The sequence below is a fragment of the Phyllobates terribilis genome, unplaced genomic scaffold (genome assembly GCF_046119375.1).
Source record: "Phyllobates terribilis strain yellow unplaced genomic scaffold, ASM4611937v1 Scaffold_9__5_contigs__length_417890890, whole genome shotgun sequence".
In the NCBI taxonomy this organism is placed as follows: domain Eukaryota; kingdom Metazoa; phylum Chordata; class Amphibia; order Anura; family Dendrobatidae; genus Phyllobates; species Phyllobates terribilis.
Genome location: NW_027362769.1, coordinates 344417058 through 344437102, shown reverse-complemented (window position 1 = coordinate 344437102; position 20045 = coordinate 344417058). Strand labels below are relative to the sequence as shown.

The following is a 20045-nucleotide window of genomic DNA, read 5'->3' as shown; positions in this document are numbered from 1 at the left end:
AATAATCTTTGTTTTCAGATCATTTCACAGTTGTTTTGAGGAGCCCATGATGCCACTCTTCAGAGGAGATTCAAACAGGAGAACAACTTGCAAGTGGCCACTTTAAGTAGCTTTTCTCATGATTGCATACACCTGGCTATGAAGTTCAAAGCTCAATGAGGTTACAAAACCAAAAAAAGTGCTTTAGTAAGTCAGTAAAAAGTAGGTAGGAGTATTTAAAACAAGAAAATGATAAGGGTGCCCATACTTATGCACCTGTCAAATTTTGTTTGAATGCAGATTGCACATTTTCTGTAAGTACAATAAACCTCATTTCAAGGCAGAAACATTACTGTGTCCAACAGTTATTACATATATCAAACTGAAATAGCTGTTGCAAAAACAAAATTTTTTATAAAACATTAAGCTTAAGATTAATAGGGGTGCCCAAACTTTTTCATATAACTGTATATATATATATGTATATATACAGTGCCTACAAGTAGTATTCAACCCCCTGCAGATTTAGCTGGTTGACACATGCGGAATTAACTTGGCATTGTGACATTTGTACTGTAGATCAGCCTGGAAGTGGGAAATGCACTGCAGCAAATTTTGTTTTTGTGTTTTTTTTTGTTTTTTTTTTAAACGTTAAAAGTTAATTCAGAGTGTCATTTATTATTCAACCCCTCAAACCACAAGAATTCTGTTTGGTCCCCCTAAAGTATTAAGAAGTAGTTCAGGCACCAAGAATAATGAGCTTCACATGTGTGGATTAAAGATCTCTTTTGCCAGCCTTTTCTGACTATTTAAGACCCTCCTCAAACTTGTGAACAGCACTCAGACATGGTCAAGATGGGAAAGACAAAGGAGCATTCCAAGGCCATCAGAGACAAGATCGTGGAGGGTCACAAGGCTGGCAAGGGGTACAAAACCCTTTCCAAGGAGTTGGGCCTACCTGTCTCCACTGTTGGGAGCATCATCCATAAGTGGAAGGCTTATGGAACTACTGTTAGCCTTCCACGGCCTGGACAGCCTTTGAAAGTGTCCTCCCGTGCCGAGGCCAGGCTTGTCCGAAGAGTCAAGGCTAACCCAAGGACAACAAGGAAGGAGCTCCGGGAAGATCTCATGGCAGTGGGGACATTGGTTTCAGTCAATACCATAAGTAACGTACTCCACCGCAATGGTCTCCGTTCCAGACGAGCCCGTAAGGTACCTTTACTTTCAAAGCGTCATGTCTAGGCTCGTCTACAGTTTGCTCATGATCACTTGGAGGACTCTGAGACAGACTGGTTCAAGGTTCTATGGTCTGATGAGACCAAGATCGAGATCTTTGGTGCCAACCACACACGTGACGTTTGGAGACTGGATGGCACTGCATACGACCCCAAGAATACCATCCCTACAGTCAAGCATGGTGGTGGCAGCATCATGCTGTGGGGCTGTTTCTCAGCCAAGGGGCCTGGCCATCTGGTCCGCATCCATGGGAAGATGGATAGCACGGCCTACCTGGAGATTTTGGCCAAGAACCTCCGCTCCTCCATCAAGGATCTTAAGATGGGTCGTAATTTCATCTTCCAACAAGACAACGACCCAAAGCACACAGCCAAGAAAACCAAGGCCTGGTTCAAGAGGGAAAAAGTCAAGGTGTTGGAGTGGCCTAGTCAGTCTCCTGACCTTAATCCAATTGAAAACTTGTGGAAGGAGCTCAAGAATAAAGTCCACATGAGACACCCAAAGAACCTAGATAACTTGGAGAAGATCTGCATGGAGGAGTGGGCCAAGATAACTCCACAGACCTGTGCCGGCCTGATCAGGTCTTATAAAAGACGATTATTAGCTGTAATTGCAAACAAGGGTTATTCCACAAAATATTAAACATAGGGGTTGAATAATAATTGACCCACACTTTTATGTTTAAAATTTAATAAAATTCAACTGAGCAACATAACTTTTTGATTTGTAAGATTTATGCTTCTGTTCATAAATCCTACTCTCTTTTGCAGTTTGAAGGCTCTAACTTATTTGCATCTTATCAAACCAGCTAAATCTGCAGGGGGTTGAATACTACTTGTAGGCACTGTATATACACACACACACACACACACACACACACACACACACAGCCATATAACTCACCCATAAAAATTTGGCACGGTGCTCTTGACATGAAATTGAAGCAGTGAGAGCTGTAGGCCTGCAGCCTTGTTTCCAATTCCAGTCCAGGCCACATTCCACATATCCAGCCCCGGAGCCGGTATTAAAAAGCCCAGAGTCAGAGCAGGAGAGAAGGGGGCGGTGCTCCGGTGCCACCACCTGGTCGGGAGCCGGTATTACTACAGGGGAGCAGGCCAGAACAGATATGGAGCCGGGATGGAACCGTATGAGAAGCCCTGGAGCAGGGAGAGCAGAGCGAGACGTCGGGTTCTGTGGCTCCGGCGTATCATAGGAGGGCCCCGGAGCAGAGAGAAAGCAAAGCAGAGCGCGGCCGCGGCGAATCAGAGGCCAGACGAGAGCACCTTCAATGTCACCTGACACCACAGTCTGCCACAGAATCCATCCTCTTAGTGTCAGAGAGTCATGTGGTAAGTATGCTGCATGCACGTCACCGCAGGCCCGCTGTCACCAATGAATGTGCCGTGCGCGCGACGCTACATTTGATTCAGCCGCGCTTTTAAAAGGCTCACACTTTTAAAGGGCCCCCGCCACCAATTCTCTCACTCTCATGTCGGGGCCCACCGGGAAATTTCCCGATTTCCCGCCAGGCCAGACCGACCCTGCATGTGGATTTACCTGCGTTCAACAGATTGCAACGTTTTGGACGCAGCAAAAATTTGCGTCCAAAGCACTGCTACGTTTGAATTATGGGCACATAGCCTAAAATAAAAAAATAAAAACACAGCGTGGGCTCCTGCATCATTTTTAGAACCAGCAGAGAGAAATCCGACCGCTGGGGGCTGATATTAGTAGCTGCGGAAGGGGCCATTAGCCAACAATGTTCCATGGCTATTAATATAAGCCCACAGCTGTTTGTTTAGCCTTTACTGGCTAGTTTACAGGGGGACCCCGGGAAAAAATTTACGTGGGGTCCCCCTATAAAATCTAACCAACAAAGGCTAAACTCGACACCTGCGGGCTGATATTAATAGCCAGGGAAGGCTCCCTCTGTGGCTATTAATATCACTCCTCAGCAGTCCCAGAAATGGCGCATCCATAAGATGTGCCAAATCTGGCACTTAGCCTCGCTCTTCCACACTGCCCTGTAGCGGCGGCACGGCGTAATGGGGTTGAGGTTCACATCAGCCTTGTACCTTGTATTGGCGGCTGGTGAAGCCCAGTTTAGTAAAGGAGGGTGTCTATAAGATACCCCCATTACTAACCGCTTGGTAAAATGGTCGACGCTTTTTCAATAAAAGACATGGCGAGAATAAAGTATTTTAATGGAATAAAACACACAACAATTTTTTTTATTACACATCTCCGCAAAGCCCTCGATCTCCTGAAAAAAAACCGTAAAAATACAAACAACAATATTCCTCACCTGTCCGCTGTCAACGACGTAATCCACGTACCGCCAAGGTCCCATGACGATCTGTGTCATTTCTACAGCTTTGACATCAGAAATCACTGATGTCACAGCTGTAGAATACAGAACTGTATACTGACAGGGGTGTAAATTCACAGCACATGCTTATTATCATTGCTATACATGGCAGACCTTTTACTAAGTGTTTTTTAAAACCGCATCATTTGCACCCAGCCTTAGGGCACAGTCATGTATATCATCTGTCCAGAGCAAGAAATCAAAAAGGAAAGCACCATAAAAAATGTGCACTAGTGAGGAAGGTCAGTAATAGAGCTATGATCTTTAATATGGTAGATTCATCAAGTTTTGACCAGGATCTTCAATTCTATGATAAAGTGACAAAGTCACTGTTGAAGTCATATCATATCTTGGCTCCAGTATGTTAAAATGAATAGTAAACGTTCTGGAATTAAATGGTGTTCTACGAGAAAAAGTGGCATCTTTTATACACAGGAAACCCCCACTGATTACCAGAATGGGGAATCTTCTCCTGTTTTATAATGGAGTGGAGATCAAGCATGGGCAGTGCTACTCCATTCATTCTCTGTTGGAGTGCTGGAGATTCGAAAGAAAGTTCCTGGAATACTCCTTTGTATAACAAGATTTTGTAGCTCGAGGAGACTAAAATCTGCATGTTTATTGGCTATGATTTTTACTGGCTATTTTAGGTGAAAGCTAAATGTCTCACTCTGCCAAAAATCATGTGTCCACACCGTGTAGGGTGGGTAGCAGCATCATCATGCTTTCGGAATGTTTCTATTCTGAATTTCCTAGACCCTTAGTAAATATAAAACATTCAATAAATGAAAAATATATGTACTGAAATGACTAGTGTTGAGCGAGTATGTTCTGTCCGAGTACGCTCGGCTGAGCTCCGAGTATTTATAGCTGCTCGGTGATAAGGTTGAATCGCTCCCGTGTGCATGATTTGCAACTGTTTGACAGCTTTATTACATGTGAGGAATGTGTAAGAAATAGACATTCCTGCCATGTAATAAAACTGTCAAACAGTCGCAAATCATGCACATGGGAGTGATTCAAGCATATCACCGAGCAGCTATAAATACTCGGAGCTTGGCCCAAGCATTCTCGGCGAAAGGGTTAACAGAACATACTTGCTCAACACTAGAAATGACCTCTACCTAATTGATAATAATAGAGACACCTACCATACAGTAGTATCTATTTAAGAGAAACACCCAAAATTGTATTAAAAAATGTACTTCTACTGGGGTAGTCATCCCAAAAAGATGGCCATTATACATGGAATATTATGGAACTGTGAATATGTAACAGAAAATCTGGTCTAGGTAAAGTGGTAGCCTTGCAAAAGAGGGGGTCACCTAGTCTTAGGAAACTGTAATTGTTCATTTACGGTCTTATGTAACTTTAAAAAATCTAATAAGAATTACTTTGAATCTCTGGATACTTCATCATCAATAAAATTCCCCAGTAGATTGTTGTAGATGAAGTTTCAGTTCCAGCACCGAAAAGATCCCGGACGCAAGTAAGTAGATTTTCTTCATTAAAATATGTCTCAACTTTTGATGATTCCTGAAAATACATAATCCCTATGTTACTCACTATAAGCAGCTGATTCCAAGGCAATTATAACCAACCTCTGTTTCTTATACGATAGGCACCTTACCTTACGGTTAACACTTTTGTTTACCTGAAACAGTAGGTTTTCGAAGGAATGTTCTCATGACTAGTATGGGAAGTCCTAAGGCAATTTGTGACATTTATAATGATGTCTCGGAAGCAGATCCAATTTGCCAACTATGTGCCTCAGTATGGAAGAGATATCAACATGCTCCAGCGTAAATATTGGACTGGGGATATGTAACCACCAAGCTCTGTGCCTTAATACTGTGTGTTACTACCAAGATTGTAACCTCATCACGAGGCTGTAACCACTGTATGAATTGATTTACTGTATATTAAAAGAGTTCTCTGAGAATGTGATAAAATGGCGTCCTTTTATCAATCTGAAGCCCGTCCTAGTCACCTGTCAGGACGGCCTGCAGACTGATAACATGAAGAAAGCTGTGTTCCAACTATGTTTCAACTGATAAGAGCTGTATCACACATACCTCAGTCGGTGGCCGGGAGCACGGCTATCATATGTGAAGAAATATATCTCTTCCTCGCTGAGCACATAGGGGTTATCGCCATCTTCATCCTCCTCAAAGTTTATTTGGATATCTTTTCGATGAAAACATATTTCTTCACATATGACAGCCGTGCTCCCAGTAGCCAACTGAGGTATGTGTGATACAGCTCTTATGAGCTAAGACACAGGTCTCGAGACCTTTATGTCTTCAGTCTGCATCTCATCTTGACATGTGACTAGGATGGGTTGCAGCTTGTATTATATAAAGGATGCAATTTTATCTAATTCTTGAAGAAACGCCTTAAGTAAACACCTGTTTTGGTCACATCTTGCTGATCCTATGCCTTATTCATAGTCAGCACAATTGTTGTAGCACATTGACAGCTAAAATTGGCAGCCACTGGCCACTCTGTAGTGAATAAATCTCCCTCGGAACAGGGGAAAGAAGAGACAGAGCATGAAGTGGAGAAAAGTCAACCAGTTCTATGACCCTGCAGAGGAAGAGTCTGTGAATTCCATCCAAAAATGGACTGCCAGTTCTAGGTACAGTACAGACCAAAAGTTTGGACACACCTTCTCATTTAAAGATTTTTCTATATTTTCTTGACTATGAAAATTGTACATTCACGCTGAAGGCATCAAAACTATGAATTAAGTATATAATTCCACATGTGTTAACAAAACAGTGTGAAACAACTGAAAATATGTCTTATATTCTAGGTTCTTCAAAGTAGCCACCTTTTGCTTTGATGACTGCTTTGCACACTCTTGGCATTCTCTTGATGAGCTTCAAGAGGTAGTCACCGGAAATGGTCTTCCAACAATCTTGAAGGAGTTCCCAGAGATTCTTAGCACTTGTTGGCCCTTTTGCCTTCACTCTGTGGTCCAGCTCACCCCAAACCATCTCGATTGGTTTCAGGTCTGGTGACTGTGGAGGCCAGGTCATCTGGAGTAGCACCCCACCACTCTCCTTCTTGGTCAAATAGCCCTTACACAGCCTGGAGGTGTGTTTGGGGTCATTGTCCTGTTGAAAAATAAATGATGGTCCAACTAAATGCAAACCGGATGGAATAGCATGCCGCTGCAAGATGCTGTGGTAGACATGCTTGTTCAGTATGCCTTCAATTTTGAATAAATCCCCAACAGTGTCACCAGCAAAGGACCCCCACACCATCACACCTCCTCCTCCATGCTTCACGGTGGGAACCAGGCATGTAGAGTCCATCCGTTCACCTTTTCTGTGTCGCACAAAGACACGGTGGTTGGAACCAAAGATCTCAAATTTGGACTCATCAGACCAAAGCACAGATTTCCACTGGTCTAATGTCCATTCCTTGTGTTCTTTAGTCCAAACAAGTCTCTTCTGCTTGTTGACTGTCCTTAGCAGTGGTTTCCTAGCAGCTATTTTACCATGAAGGCCTGCTGCACAAAGTCTCCTCTTAACAGTTGTTGTAGAGATGTGTCTGCTGCTAGAACTCTGTGTGGCATTGACCTGGTCTCTAATCTGAGCTGCTGTTAACCTGCGATTCCTGAGGCTGGTGACTCGGATAAACTTATCTTCAGAAGCAGAGGTGACTCTTGGTCTTCCTTTCCTGGGGCGGTCCTCATGTGAGCCAGTTTCTTTGTTGCGCTTGATGGTTTTTGCAACTGCACTTGGGGACACTTTCAAAGTTTTCCCAATTTTTCAGACTGACTGACCTTCATTTCTTAAAGTAATGATGGCCACTCGTTTTTCTTTACTTAGAATTTTTATTATGGCAAGAAAAAAGCAGCTAACAGTCTGTTCAGTGGGACTATCAGCTGTGTATCCACCAGACTTCTGCACAACACAACTGATGGTCCCAACCCCATTTATAAGGCAAGAAATCCCACTTATTAAACCTGACAGGGCACACCTGTGAAGTGAAAACCATTTCCGGTGACTACCTCTTGAAGCTCATCAAGAGAATGCCAAGAGTGTGCAAAGCAGTCATCAAAGCAAAAGGTGGCTACTTTGAAGAACCTAGAATATAAGACATATTTTCAGTTGTTTCACACTTTTTTGTTAAGTATATAATTCCACATGTGTTAATTCATAGTTTTGATGCCTTCAGTGTGAACGTACAATTTTCAAAGTCATGAAAATACAGAAAAATCTTTAAATGAGAAGGTGTGTCCAAACTTTTGGTCTGTACTGTATTTAATTTGTGAGATAAAAGAATAGAGGAATCATTAGGAGTGCAGAATTTGGGAGCTGTTAAAAGGGCTGTCAGCAAATCAGTTAAAAATTCACAAAAAGCAAAGGGCACTATCACCTACTTTCACCAAAACATGGACTCTGTTCTTGCTCTGGAGGTCAGTCAAGGCCAGAGAGCTACCAGAGCCAAGAAAGGGGAAGAACAACCTGTACCAATCAAGGATAGTGGTGGATTTCAGACTCTCCTTGGCAGTAGTCACTGATCATGGCTATCCGATAATAGAACAGAGCTAAAAAAATAAAAAAAGTAAAAACGACGTAAAGAGCACATAGTAACTAAAGTTACTGATTTACATATCATTTTTAAGCATACAATTTTTCATGCAAGTAATCTTTTTTTCTGGATTTCTAGTATTGTGCACTGTCTAAACACAAGTATTCACTCATTCATTAAATTAAAGCGAACCTGTCAGTAAGAAAGATAGGGCTGGAGCAGGCGCAGATACTGTAGGCTGGGACATGACTTAACTATTGGTTTGACACGTACACCAGAGGGTCAGTTAGAAGGGGAGAATCAGAGGATCAGGAAGAAGGCGCAGGGAATTCGGGCAGGGCCGGAACTTCCGGCCGCCACCCCGCTTCACGCAATGTCATCAGGACCAGCCACTGCCAGTCTTCGGGTGCTGGGTAATGACCTCACCCAGCACCAGGGAGCTACAGGGAATGGGCCGCAGCTGCAGACTGAGGACTCTGGGATCAGACGTAGAAGATTTGCCGGGGTGTGGGGGGTGCGATCGGCTCCTATGTTTGTACTCGTCTGTCTCAGCTCATAATTTGTCTAATGCATGTAGTGTAGAGGAGTGTTTGCCGGTCTAAGTTGCCTCAGGTGGTTCGGTTAGTGTTCAGGGTTTTGGGGAGTTTTTGGGGCAACTTTCAGCGGATTTTAGGGGTGCAATTAACCAATTTTACCCAAAGCAGATAGTGAGCCTGGTTAGTATGTGTCTGGGGAAGGGGTGGGGAAGCACACACCTTATGGGTATTAGTTCCTATTGCACAAGCTTTCTTCACAAGATGTAGGCCTTGGCACGGCTGGTGCAGTATAATGTGACCCAAGCCCAGGCCCACCAGAAGTGATGGTACGACCAGAATGCTTGTGACAGGACCTTACCAGGTGGGTCAAAAGGTGTGGGTGTTGGTCCCTGTAACCCAAGACAAGTTTTAGATGGCCTGGTAAGTATTGTACCTCGTGCACCAGCAACTCAACACCATAACGTATCTGGTAACCCTGGACCACGCCTGTGGAAGGCGAAAGGACTTCCACATGAAAATGATGAAGGCACATCATGAGCCCTCCTCATATGCAACCTGCCAGAATATGGAGAATCACCCAGGCTAGGACAGGTGGGACCATCAAGGATATGGAGGATTGCAACCACTTGTTGGAACAATGGTCCCAGCTGTAGGCAACCCTACATACCTTCCAGGATTTGATAAGCAACAAGCCCGGAAGGACAGAGTCGGCCATCCATCAAGTGGACACTGGGGTTCATCCCCCAATCCAGTGTTCAGCATATCGCATCTCTCTGGAGGTACAGCAGGAGGTACAGCATTAAACCATCCAAAAGTGCTTAGGCTTCGCCTGTAGTCCTTGCCCAAAGAAGGACTAGACAAGCCGATTCTGCATGAACTACAGGGGGCTCAAAGTTGTCATGGTCACCGATGAGTACCCAATGCCTTGCATCAATGACCTGCTCGATGAATTGGCCGATGCTGGAGATATTGGCAGAATTCCCTGACTCGCGAGGCACGGGAACGCTCTGCCTTTATCACCCCATTAGGGCAGTATGAGTCCACAGTGATGCCATTCGTCATGAAGAATGCCCCTGCCACGTTTCAGCATATGGTCAACACACTGCTCAAGGGACTTGAAGAGTGCGTGACAGCGTACCTGGACGACATTGCCATGTTCAGTCCCACCTGGGAGGATCACCTAGAGCATCTGGCGCAGGTGCTCATGCTGGGTATGACTCATGTCCACTACCTGGGACACCGGATAAGCGGGGGGAATCTAAAGCCGGAACCCAGGAAGGTGTATGCCATTTAATTATGGCCCTCCCCTACCACCAAGAAACAGGTGATGTCCTTCCTGTGCAGCGCTGGGTACTATAGGAGATTCGTCCCTCACTATAGTAGCCTAGCAAAGCCCCTGACGGACCTCACCAAGAAGAAGCTGCCCTCCACAGTCGATTGGACAAACGACTGTGAGATGGCATTCTGGGAGCTGAAGACCACCCTTTCTAGCTTCCCGGTACTACAAGCAGGCTACTTTACATTGCCGTTTGTAGTACAGACCGACACTAGTGACTTTGTCCTCGGTGCTGTACTCAGCCGGGTCGACACTACGGGACAAGAACACCCCATTTTGTACCTGAGCTGGAAGCTACTGCCGAAGTAGGTGGCATACTCCATGATGTAGAAGGAATGTCTGCAGCGTTTGCAGCCATACTTTGTATGGTCATCAATTCACCGTGGAGACAAAACACAGCTGCTTACACACTGTATCATGAACGAATGGGAGGTTACTATGCTGAAACCTTGCGCTCCAGCAGTACTACTTCTCCATTCGCCACAAGAAGGGTCTTGACTCTTGACCACGGTAATTCTGACGTGTTACCCCGATGAGGGGAGGTTGCGGATGGGTACGCGGGGAATACCGGAAAGTGCTTCCCCGTAGCACTCGCTAAAGGGGGGAGGTGTGAAGAATATTGGAGATATACAGTGGTGGCCAAAAGTATTGGCACCCCTGAAATTCTGTCAGATAATACTTGTTAGAACCTTGTTCTTAGGTTTTTTCCTTTGCTGGTCACATGACCTTGTTGGCCTATTTAATCCTGCTCCGCCCTTCTGGCTTTGCTGGACTTCATTGTATAACTACTTTCTAGCTAGCCTGTGCTCTGTATCTACTCTGTTAGTTTGCTTGGTCTACGGACCTCTGTGTTCTTTATATTTTGTTTGTTCGTCTGTCTGCTACTATTTCAGTTAGGAGGTGTCCCATTTTCCTCCCAGTCCTTAGTACTTGTAGGGATTCCTTCCCCACATCTATAGGTCTCCGTACAGACTAGCTTAGGACTTTAGCAGGTCTGATCGCAGGATCAGGTCCCCTGTTACATCGTAGGGATCAAGCTGAGTTCTATCGTAGGGACAGATCTCCTCTCTTTCCTTAGCTCTGGTAGCAGAACATAACAGTAAGTCCAGCCTGCAAATTCTCTAAGGAAAGATTTTTCTGTTCCATCATGGTGTCGGTTCAGGATTTGGCTCATCGCCTGCAGAGACTCTCTCTGGAGGTGGCCGAGCTCCGTCAGCACGTGAGTAACTGTCCTGGAGCACATTTCTTGGAGCCTAAGGTATGTTTGCCGGATTTATTTTTTGGTGAACACCGAGAATTTTTTTCATTTAAAAATGCTTGCTTATTGTATTTTCGTTTGAGACCCAAGTCCTCTGGGGATGAATCCCAGCGCATAGGGTTCATAATGTCACTTTTGCGCAAAGAGCCTCAGGAGTGGGCCTTTTCTTTGCAACCTAGTGATACATGCTTCAGATCAGTGGATAGTTTTTTTTCTGCTTTGGGGCTATTATATGATGATCCTGACCGTGTCGCATCAGCTGAGACTGAGTTAAGACGTTTGAGACAGGGATCAGGTAATGTGGAAAAATATTGTACTCATTTCCGTCGTTGGTCTACTCAAACAGGGTGGAACGATTCTGCTCTGAAAAGTCTATTTCTTGCTGGGCTCAATGAAAGGGTTAAAGACCTGCTAATTGCTTATCCTACACCTGAAGATTTGCAACAGGCTATGCAATTAGCTATACGGGTGGATAGGAGACTGCGTGCAAGGGTTAATGAGAGCAAATCCTCTGCTATGTCAGTTTCTGGTTATGAGAATGTGTGTACTAACAGTGGTGAACCGATGGAGATTGGATCGGTGGCACCTTGCTCTCAAGAAAAAGACCGTCAATTTTCTGAAGGCTTGTGTTTCTATTGCGGAAAATCTGGTCATTTGATTAAAGGCTGTGAGCTTCGTATGAAGAAAGAAAAAAAAATGGTCAGTCATGCCCGTATTGCCTGTTTAAATTCCAAGGGTATATTTTTAGCTGCTTCCACGATTGCTCAGGAAAAATTAATGGAATTTCGGGTGTTTGTTGATTGTGGGTCTACTCTGAATGTAATTGATGGGGGATTCTTGGAAAGACTCAATTTAAAACCCGAACCTTTATCATCCCCCATTGCTGTGGTTTCTGTGGATGGTTCCCCTTTGAAGAATATTACTCTCAAGGTCTGTGAATTTCCTCTCACTATTAATGGTGTTCACCATGAGAAATTGGATTTGGTAGTTTTGAATAACCTGCCTTCTCCAGTAATATTGGGATTGCCCTGGTTAAAATTTCACAATCCTGTACTGGATTGGTCTACCAGTGAAATTAAATCCTGGAGCCATAAATGTTATGACAAGTGTTGTAACGGGCGTATTGCAGCTTTGGATAGGGGAGAATTGCCTGTTCCTATTCAGGATTTTTGGAGAGTTTTTTCTGAGAAGGAATCGCAGGTTTTGCCTCCCCATAGAGACTATGATTGTTCTATTGAATTTGTCCCTGGAGCGACTCTTCCTAAAAGTCGTTTATTTAACCTTACTATTCCTGAGAGGAAGGCTTTGGAGGAATACATACAGACAAGTTTGGCCGCCGGTCACATTAGGCCCTCTAAGTCTCCTGTGGCGGTTGGATTTTTTTTTGTAAAAAAAAAGGACGGCGGTTTACGTCCTTGTCTGGATTTTCGTGAGATTAACAAAATTACTGTACGCAATCCTTACCCACTGCCATTGATTCCTGATCTGTTTAACCAGTTAATGGGGGCCAAGTGGTTCTCTAAAATTGACCTTAAGGGGGCATACAATCTGTTGCGCATGAAGGAGGGTGACGAATGGAAGACTGCTTTTAACACTCCTGTGGGTCATTTTGAGAATCTGGTTATGCCTTTTGGTCTTACTAATGCTCCTGCATTTTTTCAGAATCTTATTAATGACATCCTTAGACCTTTGATCGCCAAAAATGTGGTTGTGTATTTGGATGACATTTTGATTTATTCGCCGGATCTGGAGTCTCATTGGCGGAGCGTACGTGAGGTATTACAGTTATTAATGGACAATTCGCTTTTTGCTAAGCTGGAGAAATGTGAGTTCGTTGTACAGAGAATTAGTTTTTTGGGTTACATTATCTCCAGCGAAGGTTTTGAGATGGACCCGGTTAAAGTTCAAGCTGTACAGAATGGCCTAGGCCTATTGGTTTGAAATCGATACAGAGGTTTTTAGGTTTCGCCAATTATTACAGAAAATTCATAAAAAAATTTTCTAGTATTGTCAAACCTCTGACCGATCTCACCAGGAAAGGTGCTGATGCGGTTCAGTGGTCTTCTGAGGCCATTGAAGCTTTTGTGTATCTCAAGGAGAGGTTCACCTCTGCTCCCATCCTTATGCAGCCTGATGTGACTAAGCCGTTTTTGGTTGAGGTTGATGCTTCCTCTGTGGGGGTTGGCGCAGTATTGTCTCAGGATAACGGGGATGGATTACATCCCTGTGCCTTTTTTTCAAAAAATTTTTCGGAGACTGAACTGAATTACGATATTGGTAATCGGGAATTATTGGCTATTAAACTCGCATTTGAACACTGGCGCCACTTCTTGGAAGGTGCGGAATTTCCCGTTCAGGTTCTTATGGATCATAAAAATCTGATATATCTTGATGCTGCCAAGCGCCTGAATGCCCGTCAGGCTAGGTGGGCACTGTTTTTCTCGCGGTTTAATTTCTCCGTTACTTACATCCCTGGTACTAAGAATGTTAAGGCGGATGCCTTGTCTCGCAGTTTTTCTCCCATAGTCGGTGCTGAGAAAGAGGAGAACATTTTACAAGAAGGTGTTGTGATAGCTGCTTTGGACTCCGTTTTGGAAGATGAGATTCTTAAAGCACAGGAGAATGCCCCATCTAACACTCCTCATGGGAGGTTGTTTGTGCCTGGGACCTTTAGGAGAGATTTGTTTGTTGAGTGTCACGAATCTCGGTTGGCAGGTCATCCCGGAATCTCTGAGACCAAGAGACTGGTGGGTCGCAGTTTTTGGTGGCCTAGATGGCAGAAGGAAGTCATTAAGTGGGTGCGTCAATGTACTATATGTGCTAGATCTAAGTCCTCACATACTCCTGCTGCGGGGTTGCTTTGTCCTTTGGAGGTTCCCAGTGCTCCTTGGACACATTTGGCTATGGACTTTATAACTGACCTTCCCCCCTCTGAGGGTTTTACTGTCATCTGGGTGGTCGTGGACCGTTTTAGCAAGATGTGTCACTTGGTTCCCTTCGTCAAACTGCCCTGCGCTAAAACTCTCGCTAAGGCCTTTGTCAAGGAAATTGTCAGACTTCATGGCGTTCCTACTGACATTGTTTCTGATAGGGGTCCTCAGTTCGTGGCTCGTTTTTGGCGTGCCTTTTGTGACAGGTTGGGAGTTCATTTGTTGTTCTCGTCCGGATATCATCCTGAATCTAATGGCCAGACAGAAAGGAAAAACCAGGATGTTGAGCAGTTCTTGCGTTGTTTTGTGGCAGACAATCAAGAGGGGTGGTCTGAGTTTCTGCCACTTGCTGAATTTGCTCTGAACAATCATACATCTTCTTCTGCTGGTTGTTCGCCTTTTGTTTGTTGTTCTGGGAGACATCCGTCGTTTGGGTCGTTCTCCAAGTTGGGATCTGCCGTGCCTGAGGAGGAGAATTTTTCCGGTGATTTAGAGAGAGTTTGGACGGATGTGCGTTGTAATCTTCAGGAGGCCAACAGAAAATCTAAAGACTACTTTGATAGGAAACGACAGGAGGTTTTGTTCGCTGTTGGTGACATGGTTTGGTTGTCCTCTAGGAATCTGCGGTTGAGAATTCCTTCTAAGAAATTGGGTCCCAAGTTTGTAGGGCCCTTTAAGGTGCTTCAGGTTGTCAACCAATCTGCTGTTAGGTTGGAGGTTCCTACCTCCTGGAGAATTAATCCGGTATTTCATGTCTCTCTGTTGAAAAAAGCGGTTGTATCGGATTGTGACGCCTCTGCCTCTGTTCCTCCGGTGGTGGAGGACGGGGAATATGAAATTTCTCGCGTCCTTAACTCTAGACGGTATAGAGGTAGTTTGCAGTATCTTGTGGCCTGGAAAGGTTTCGGACCCGAGGATAACTCTTGGGTGAGGTCGGATGATGTTTCTGCGTCCAGACTTATCAGAGCGTTTCACAGGAGATTTCCTGATAAGCCTGGTCCTAGGGGATCCAGAGGATCCTCTTAGAAGGGGGGGTACTGTTAGAACCTTGTTCTTAGGTTTTTTCCTTTGCTGGTCACATGACCTTGTTGGCCTATTTAATCCTGCTCCGCCCTTCTGGCTTTGCTGGACTTCATTGTATAACTACTTTCTAGCTAGCCTGTGCTCTGTATCTACTCTGTTAGTTTGCTTGGTCTACGGACCTCTGTGTTCTTTATATTTTGTTTGTTCGTCTGTCTGCTACTATTTCTGTTAGGAGGTGTCCCATTTTCCTCCCAGTCCTTAGTACTTGTAGGGATTCCTTCCCCACATCTATAGGTCTCCGTACAGACTAGCTTAGGACTTTAGCAGGTCTGATCGCAGGATCAGGTCCCCTGTTACATCGTAGGGATCAAGCTGAGTTCTATCGTAGGGACAGATCTTCTCTCTTTCCTTAGCTCTGGTAGCAGAACATAACAATACTCAGTTTCTTCCTGAAAATGATTGCAATCACAAATTCTTTGGTATTATTATCTTCATTTAATTTGCTTGCAAGGAAAAAACACAAAAGAGAATGAAGCAAAAATCAAATCATTGATCATTTCACACAAAACTCCAAAAATGGGCCAGACAGAAGTATTGGCACCCTCAGCCTAATACTTGGTTGCACAACCTTTAGCCAAAATAACTGCGAACAACCACTTCCGGTAACCATCAATGAGTTTCTTACAATGCTCTGCTGGAATTGTAGACTATTCTTTTTTGGCAAACTGCTCCAGGTCCCTGATATTTGAAGGGTGCCTTCTCCAAACTGCCATTTTGAAATCTCTCCACAGGTGTTCACTGGGATTCAGGTCTGGACTCATTGCTGGCCACCTTAGAAGTCTCCAGTGCTTTCTCTCAAACCATTTTATAGTGCTTTTGGAAGTGTGTTTTGGGTCATTGTCCTGCTGGAAGACCCATGACCTCTGAGGAAGACCCAGCTTTCTCACACTGGGCCCTACATTATGCTGCAAAATTTCTTGGTAGTCTTCTGACTTCATAATGCCATGCACACGGTCAAGCAGTCCAGTGCCAGAGGCAGCAAAGCAACCCCGAAACATCAGGGAACCTCCGCCTTGTTTGACTGTAGGGACCGTGTTCTTTTCTTTGAATGCGTCTTTTTTTTCCTGTACACTCTATGTTGATGCTTTTTCCCAAAAAGCTCTACTTTTGTCTCATTTGACCAGAGAACATTCTTCCAAAACGTTTTAGGCTTTCTCAGGTAAGTTTTGGCAAACTCCAGCCAGGCTTTTTTATGTCTCGTGGTAAGAAGTGGGGTCTTCCTGGGTATCCTACCATACAGTCCCTTTTCATTCAGACGCTGACGGATAGTACGGGTTGACACTGTTGTACCCTCGGACTGCAGGGCAACTTGAACTTGTTTGGATGTTAGTCGAGGTTCTTTATCCACCATCCGCACTATCTTTTCGGGTTGAGGATGGAGTGAAGCTCAACTCCTAGACCTACTGCCAGTTTCTGGAAGACAACTTCTTCAAGCAGTGGTACAGGAAGAAGTCGGTATCGTTCAAGAAAAACATGATTTTCATGCAGGACAATGCTCCATCACATGCATCCAACTACTCCACAGCGTGGCTGGCCAGTAAAGGTCTAAAAGAAGAAAAAATAATGACATGGCCCCCTTGTTCACCTGATCTGAACCCCATAGAGAACCTGTGGTCCATCATAAAATGTGAGATCTACAGGGAGGGAAAACAGTACACCTCTCGGAACAGTGTATGGGAGGCTGTGGTGGCTGCTGCATGCAATGTTGATTGAAAACAGATCAAGCAACTGACAGAATCTATGGATGGAAGGCTGTTAAGTGTCATCGTAAAGAAAGGTGGCTATATTCAGCACTAATTTTTTTTTTTTTTGCATGTCAGAAATGTTTATTTCTAAATTTTGTGCACTGATATTGGTTTACCTGGTGAAAATAAACAAGTGAGATGCGATTATATTTGGTTTTTATTAAGTTGCCTAATAATTCTGCACAGTAATAGTTACCTGCACAAACAGATATCCTCCTAAGATAGCCAAATCGAAAAAAAGCCCACTCCAACTTCCAAAAATATTAAGCTTGGATATTTATGAGTCTTTTGGGTTGAGTGAGAACATAGTTGTTGATCAATAATAAAAATAATCCTCTAAAATACAACTTGCCTAATAATTCTGCACACAGTGTATATGTACAGCAGTATTGAGTGTGCATGTAGCAGTGTTGTGTATATGTGTGCACTGAAGAGAGTGCTCATAATGTGCATGTTGTAAAGCTATATTGTATGTGTATAATACATATACTGCAGAGAGACATTAACAATAGATCTATTACCTCTCTATTCTACATTAGGGCATTAAATTGAGTTATATTTTTACTTCCACTTCTTTACACCACCAGGATGATTATAATTAGTAATATAGTAATAAATATGTTTGTATTTTTTTCTATTTTATGCTGTCTAAGCCTGTAGTGTTATAGTAAGGTGCATCCTACAGTCTGAAAAATATTGTAGTTTGGTCTGTTGCTCCTCATCTTGAACAACCCTGGCAGTGCCCCACAGATCAGAGCTTCTGATTTTTGCGCAAGACCTTCTGTGTTGAATGAATATGATTGTGTTGTTGGTATAATATTATATTTTCTGCCCTGACTGGATAGTAAAAGGCTTAGATGCTCACAGTATTAGTAATATGAGCCAAATAAGAAAGCAACGCACCTGTTGCTGCTTCATAAGATATGCATCGATATATCCTGTGATGTCATTTGCATCAAAATCCAGTCGTCGATTTATCGAACATTGGGAAATAAATCCTCTCAGATCTTGTATGTTCTGCTTTATTTTCTTATGTAGGCCAAGGAGTGATCCGAGGAAGGGATAATAATTATACAGCTGTGGAAATCAACAGTTACTCTTTAGATATTCTTGCAACAAAAAGTACAGACCTGTTAAATAAAAGTGTGAATTGGGAGCAGCTCGGTCAGTCAGTGGTTAGCGCTCCACCATTCATCACTGGGAACCTAGGTTAGAATTCAGCCAAGTGTAATTTCTGGATTGGGCCCTGTTCAGTATTTTATTTTGTTCAACACAATTTTCTTAAGTGTAGTGGATCTGATTTTTATCCATTATTGGTCCATGTGGATGATATTTTTTACCATTCATGTGTGCCACCCATTTTTCTCATGAGAAAAAAATTATTGAGGTTTCCTAAGTTTCTACTAGCATAAGTGTCACGCTGTCTCGGCGTTCAGGAGGTCAGGAGCCTATGCTGACCCTACACTGAGGCCCTGCCTAATCCCTCTACCTGGAGGTACTGTTGATGGTACAGAGGTCCAGGCCGCCAGCGTAAACCTACCTCCTGAGAATCCCTGAACCTCAGTAATCTAGTCCTGAGAAGGACCCTGATCACAACAATTGGGGACAGGACCGTATGCCAAACACAGTACAAGACGAACGAGACAGTACAAGGGGCAAACCAAAAACCACCTCGCATACAAAAAACTTACACCACTACAACGGAGGGAACACCAACGGGTAAGGGGATAAAGAATAAAGCGAGGAAGGGAAAAAACCACACGGAGTACACTTCGCTCCAAACTCCACAATACCACGTATCACTCTGATAGTCTGCATGAAAAGCTTTCACCGACAACAACCCTATCAGAACGGCAGGTATTTGAAGGAGTCCCAATACTGCAGAATTAACTGCAGCTGGGCGAGGCTGGGCCTCGTCTAGCACAGAGAGAGAGAATTAACTCCCTCCCTGCCGAAAAACACCAAGCACCAAAAACTCAGCTGCGAGAAGTCAGGCTGTGTAATCGCGACGATCTTCGTGGTGACACACCCGTGACAATAAGTCAATGAAAATCAGAAGTGCACAGATGAATTTCAGAGGGACCCATTCATGGAAATGGATGAGTTTGATCTGCAAATTGGATGAAAATTGGACATGGCTTTGGGTATGTGAAAAAGGTCGTAGTCTAGACCTGGTCAAAAGTGCGGCTCGCGAGCCACATCCGGCCATCTGGCTGTTCCAGTCTGGCATGCGGACCGAGACAGCCAAAGGCCTGAAACAGTGGCCAACAGATCGCACTGTGCCCTTATCCACCCTCTGTCTCTGCTCGCTGTCTCCGCTCTCTAGATGCAGTGCAGTGAATACATTGGTAGAGGAGGGGCCGCTGGCTCCATTTTCCACCAATCAGCATGTAACGGGGTAAAGGGTGGTAGTCATTGGTGAGTGGCACATCTGTTTCAGTGACTTTCTCTTCACCCCGGCCCGCTACAGAAATATGGGGACGTGCTTATCCCTGGGTGTGTGTGTGTTTAGGTGATTCTGTGGAGGGAGCCTCCATACTCACTTCTGACCCGCCGTCCCGGGTGTTGACTCTTTTAGCCTTCAGAAGGAGAAGACAGGACAGTTTGATAAAAACCAAGTCTATTTCACTTTTTTACCATGGGAACAGAAGTAAGGGAGCTTCTCCCACTATCTTCTTCCAATTCGTGCCCAGACCCCACTGTCTCCGTCTATCTGACTGCAGCTCTCGGGCCTATCAGGCACTAGGGCCGCTCCCACCACCTCCCTTAGAAAGGTTCCTCAAACGTCTCTTCCTCATTATAGGTCTCCCAACTAGCCTATGCCCGGAGAACACTGTCGCACTGTAGTTATGCTGAGAAAACTTGCTTCCTTTTACACTGACTCCCACACACACCCTCTGTTGTACTTGTTCCTGTGTCCTTCTGACACGTCTCCACTCTTCACTGTCACTGAACAACTAACTAAGATGGCCGAAACTAACCTCTCAGAGGTCCCTCAGTTCTCCCTTGTCACCGAGGGCGGCCCATCC

General features: G+C 44.3%; 1 protein-coding gene across 1 annotated transcript in view; it reads right to left on the bottom strand.

The window, feature by feature from the left end:
- LOC141162209 (cytochrome P450 2K4-like) overlaps positions 1–20045 on the bottom strand; it is an 82871-nt gene that overhangs the window by 12474 nt on the left and 50352 nt on the right. The window contains exons 5-6 of the mRNA XM_073648065.1: positions 17920–18093; positions 4978–5119 (exon numbers count right to left, since the gene is read on the bottom strand). Of these exons, the coding sequence (XP_073504166.1) occupies positions 4978–5119; positions 17920–18093 (316 nt within the window). The remainder of the gene's footprint in view (positions 1–4977; positions 5120–17919; positions 18094–20045) is intronic.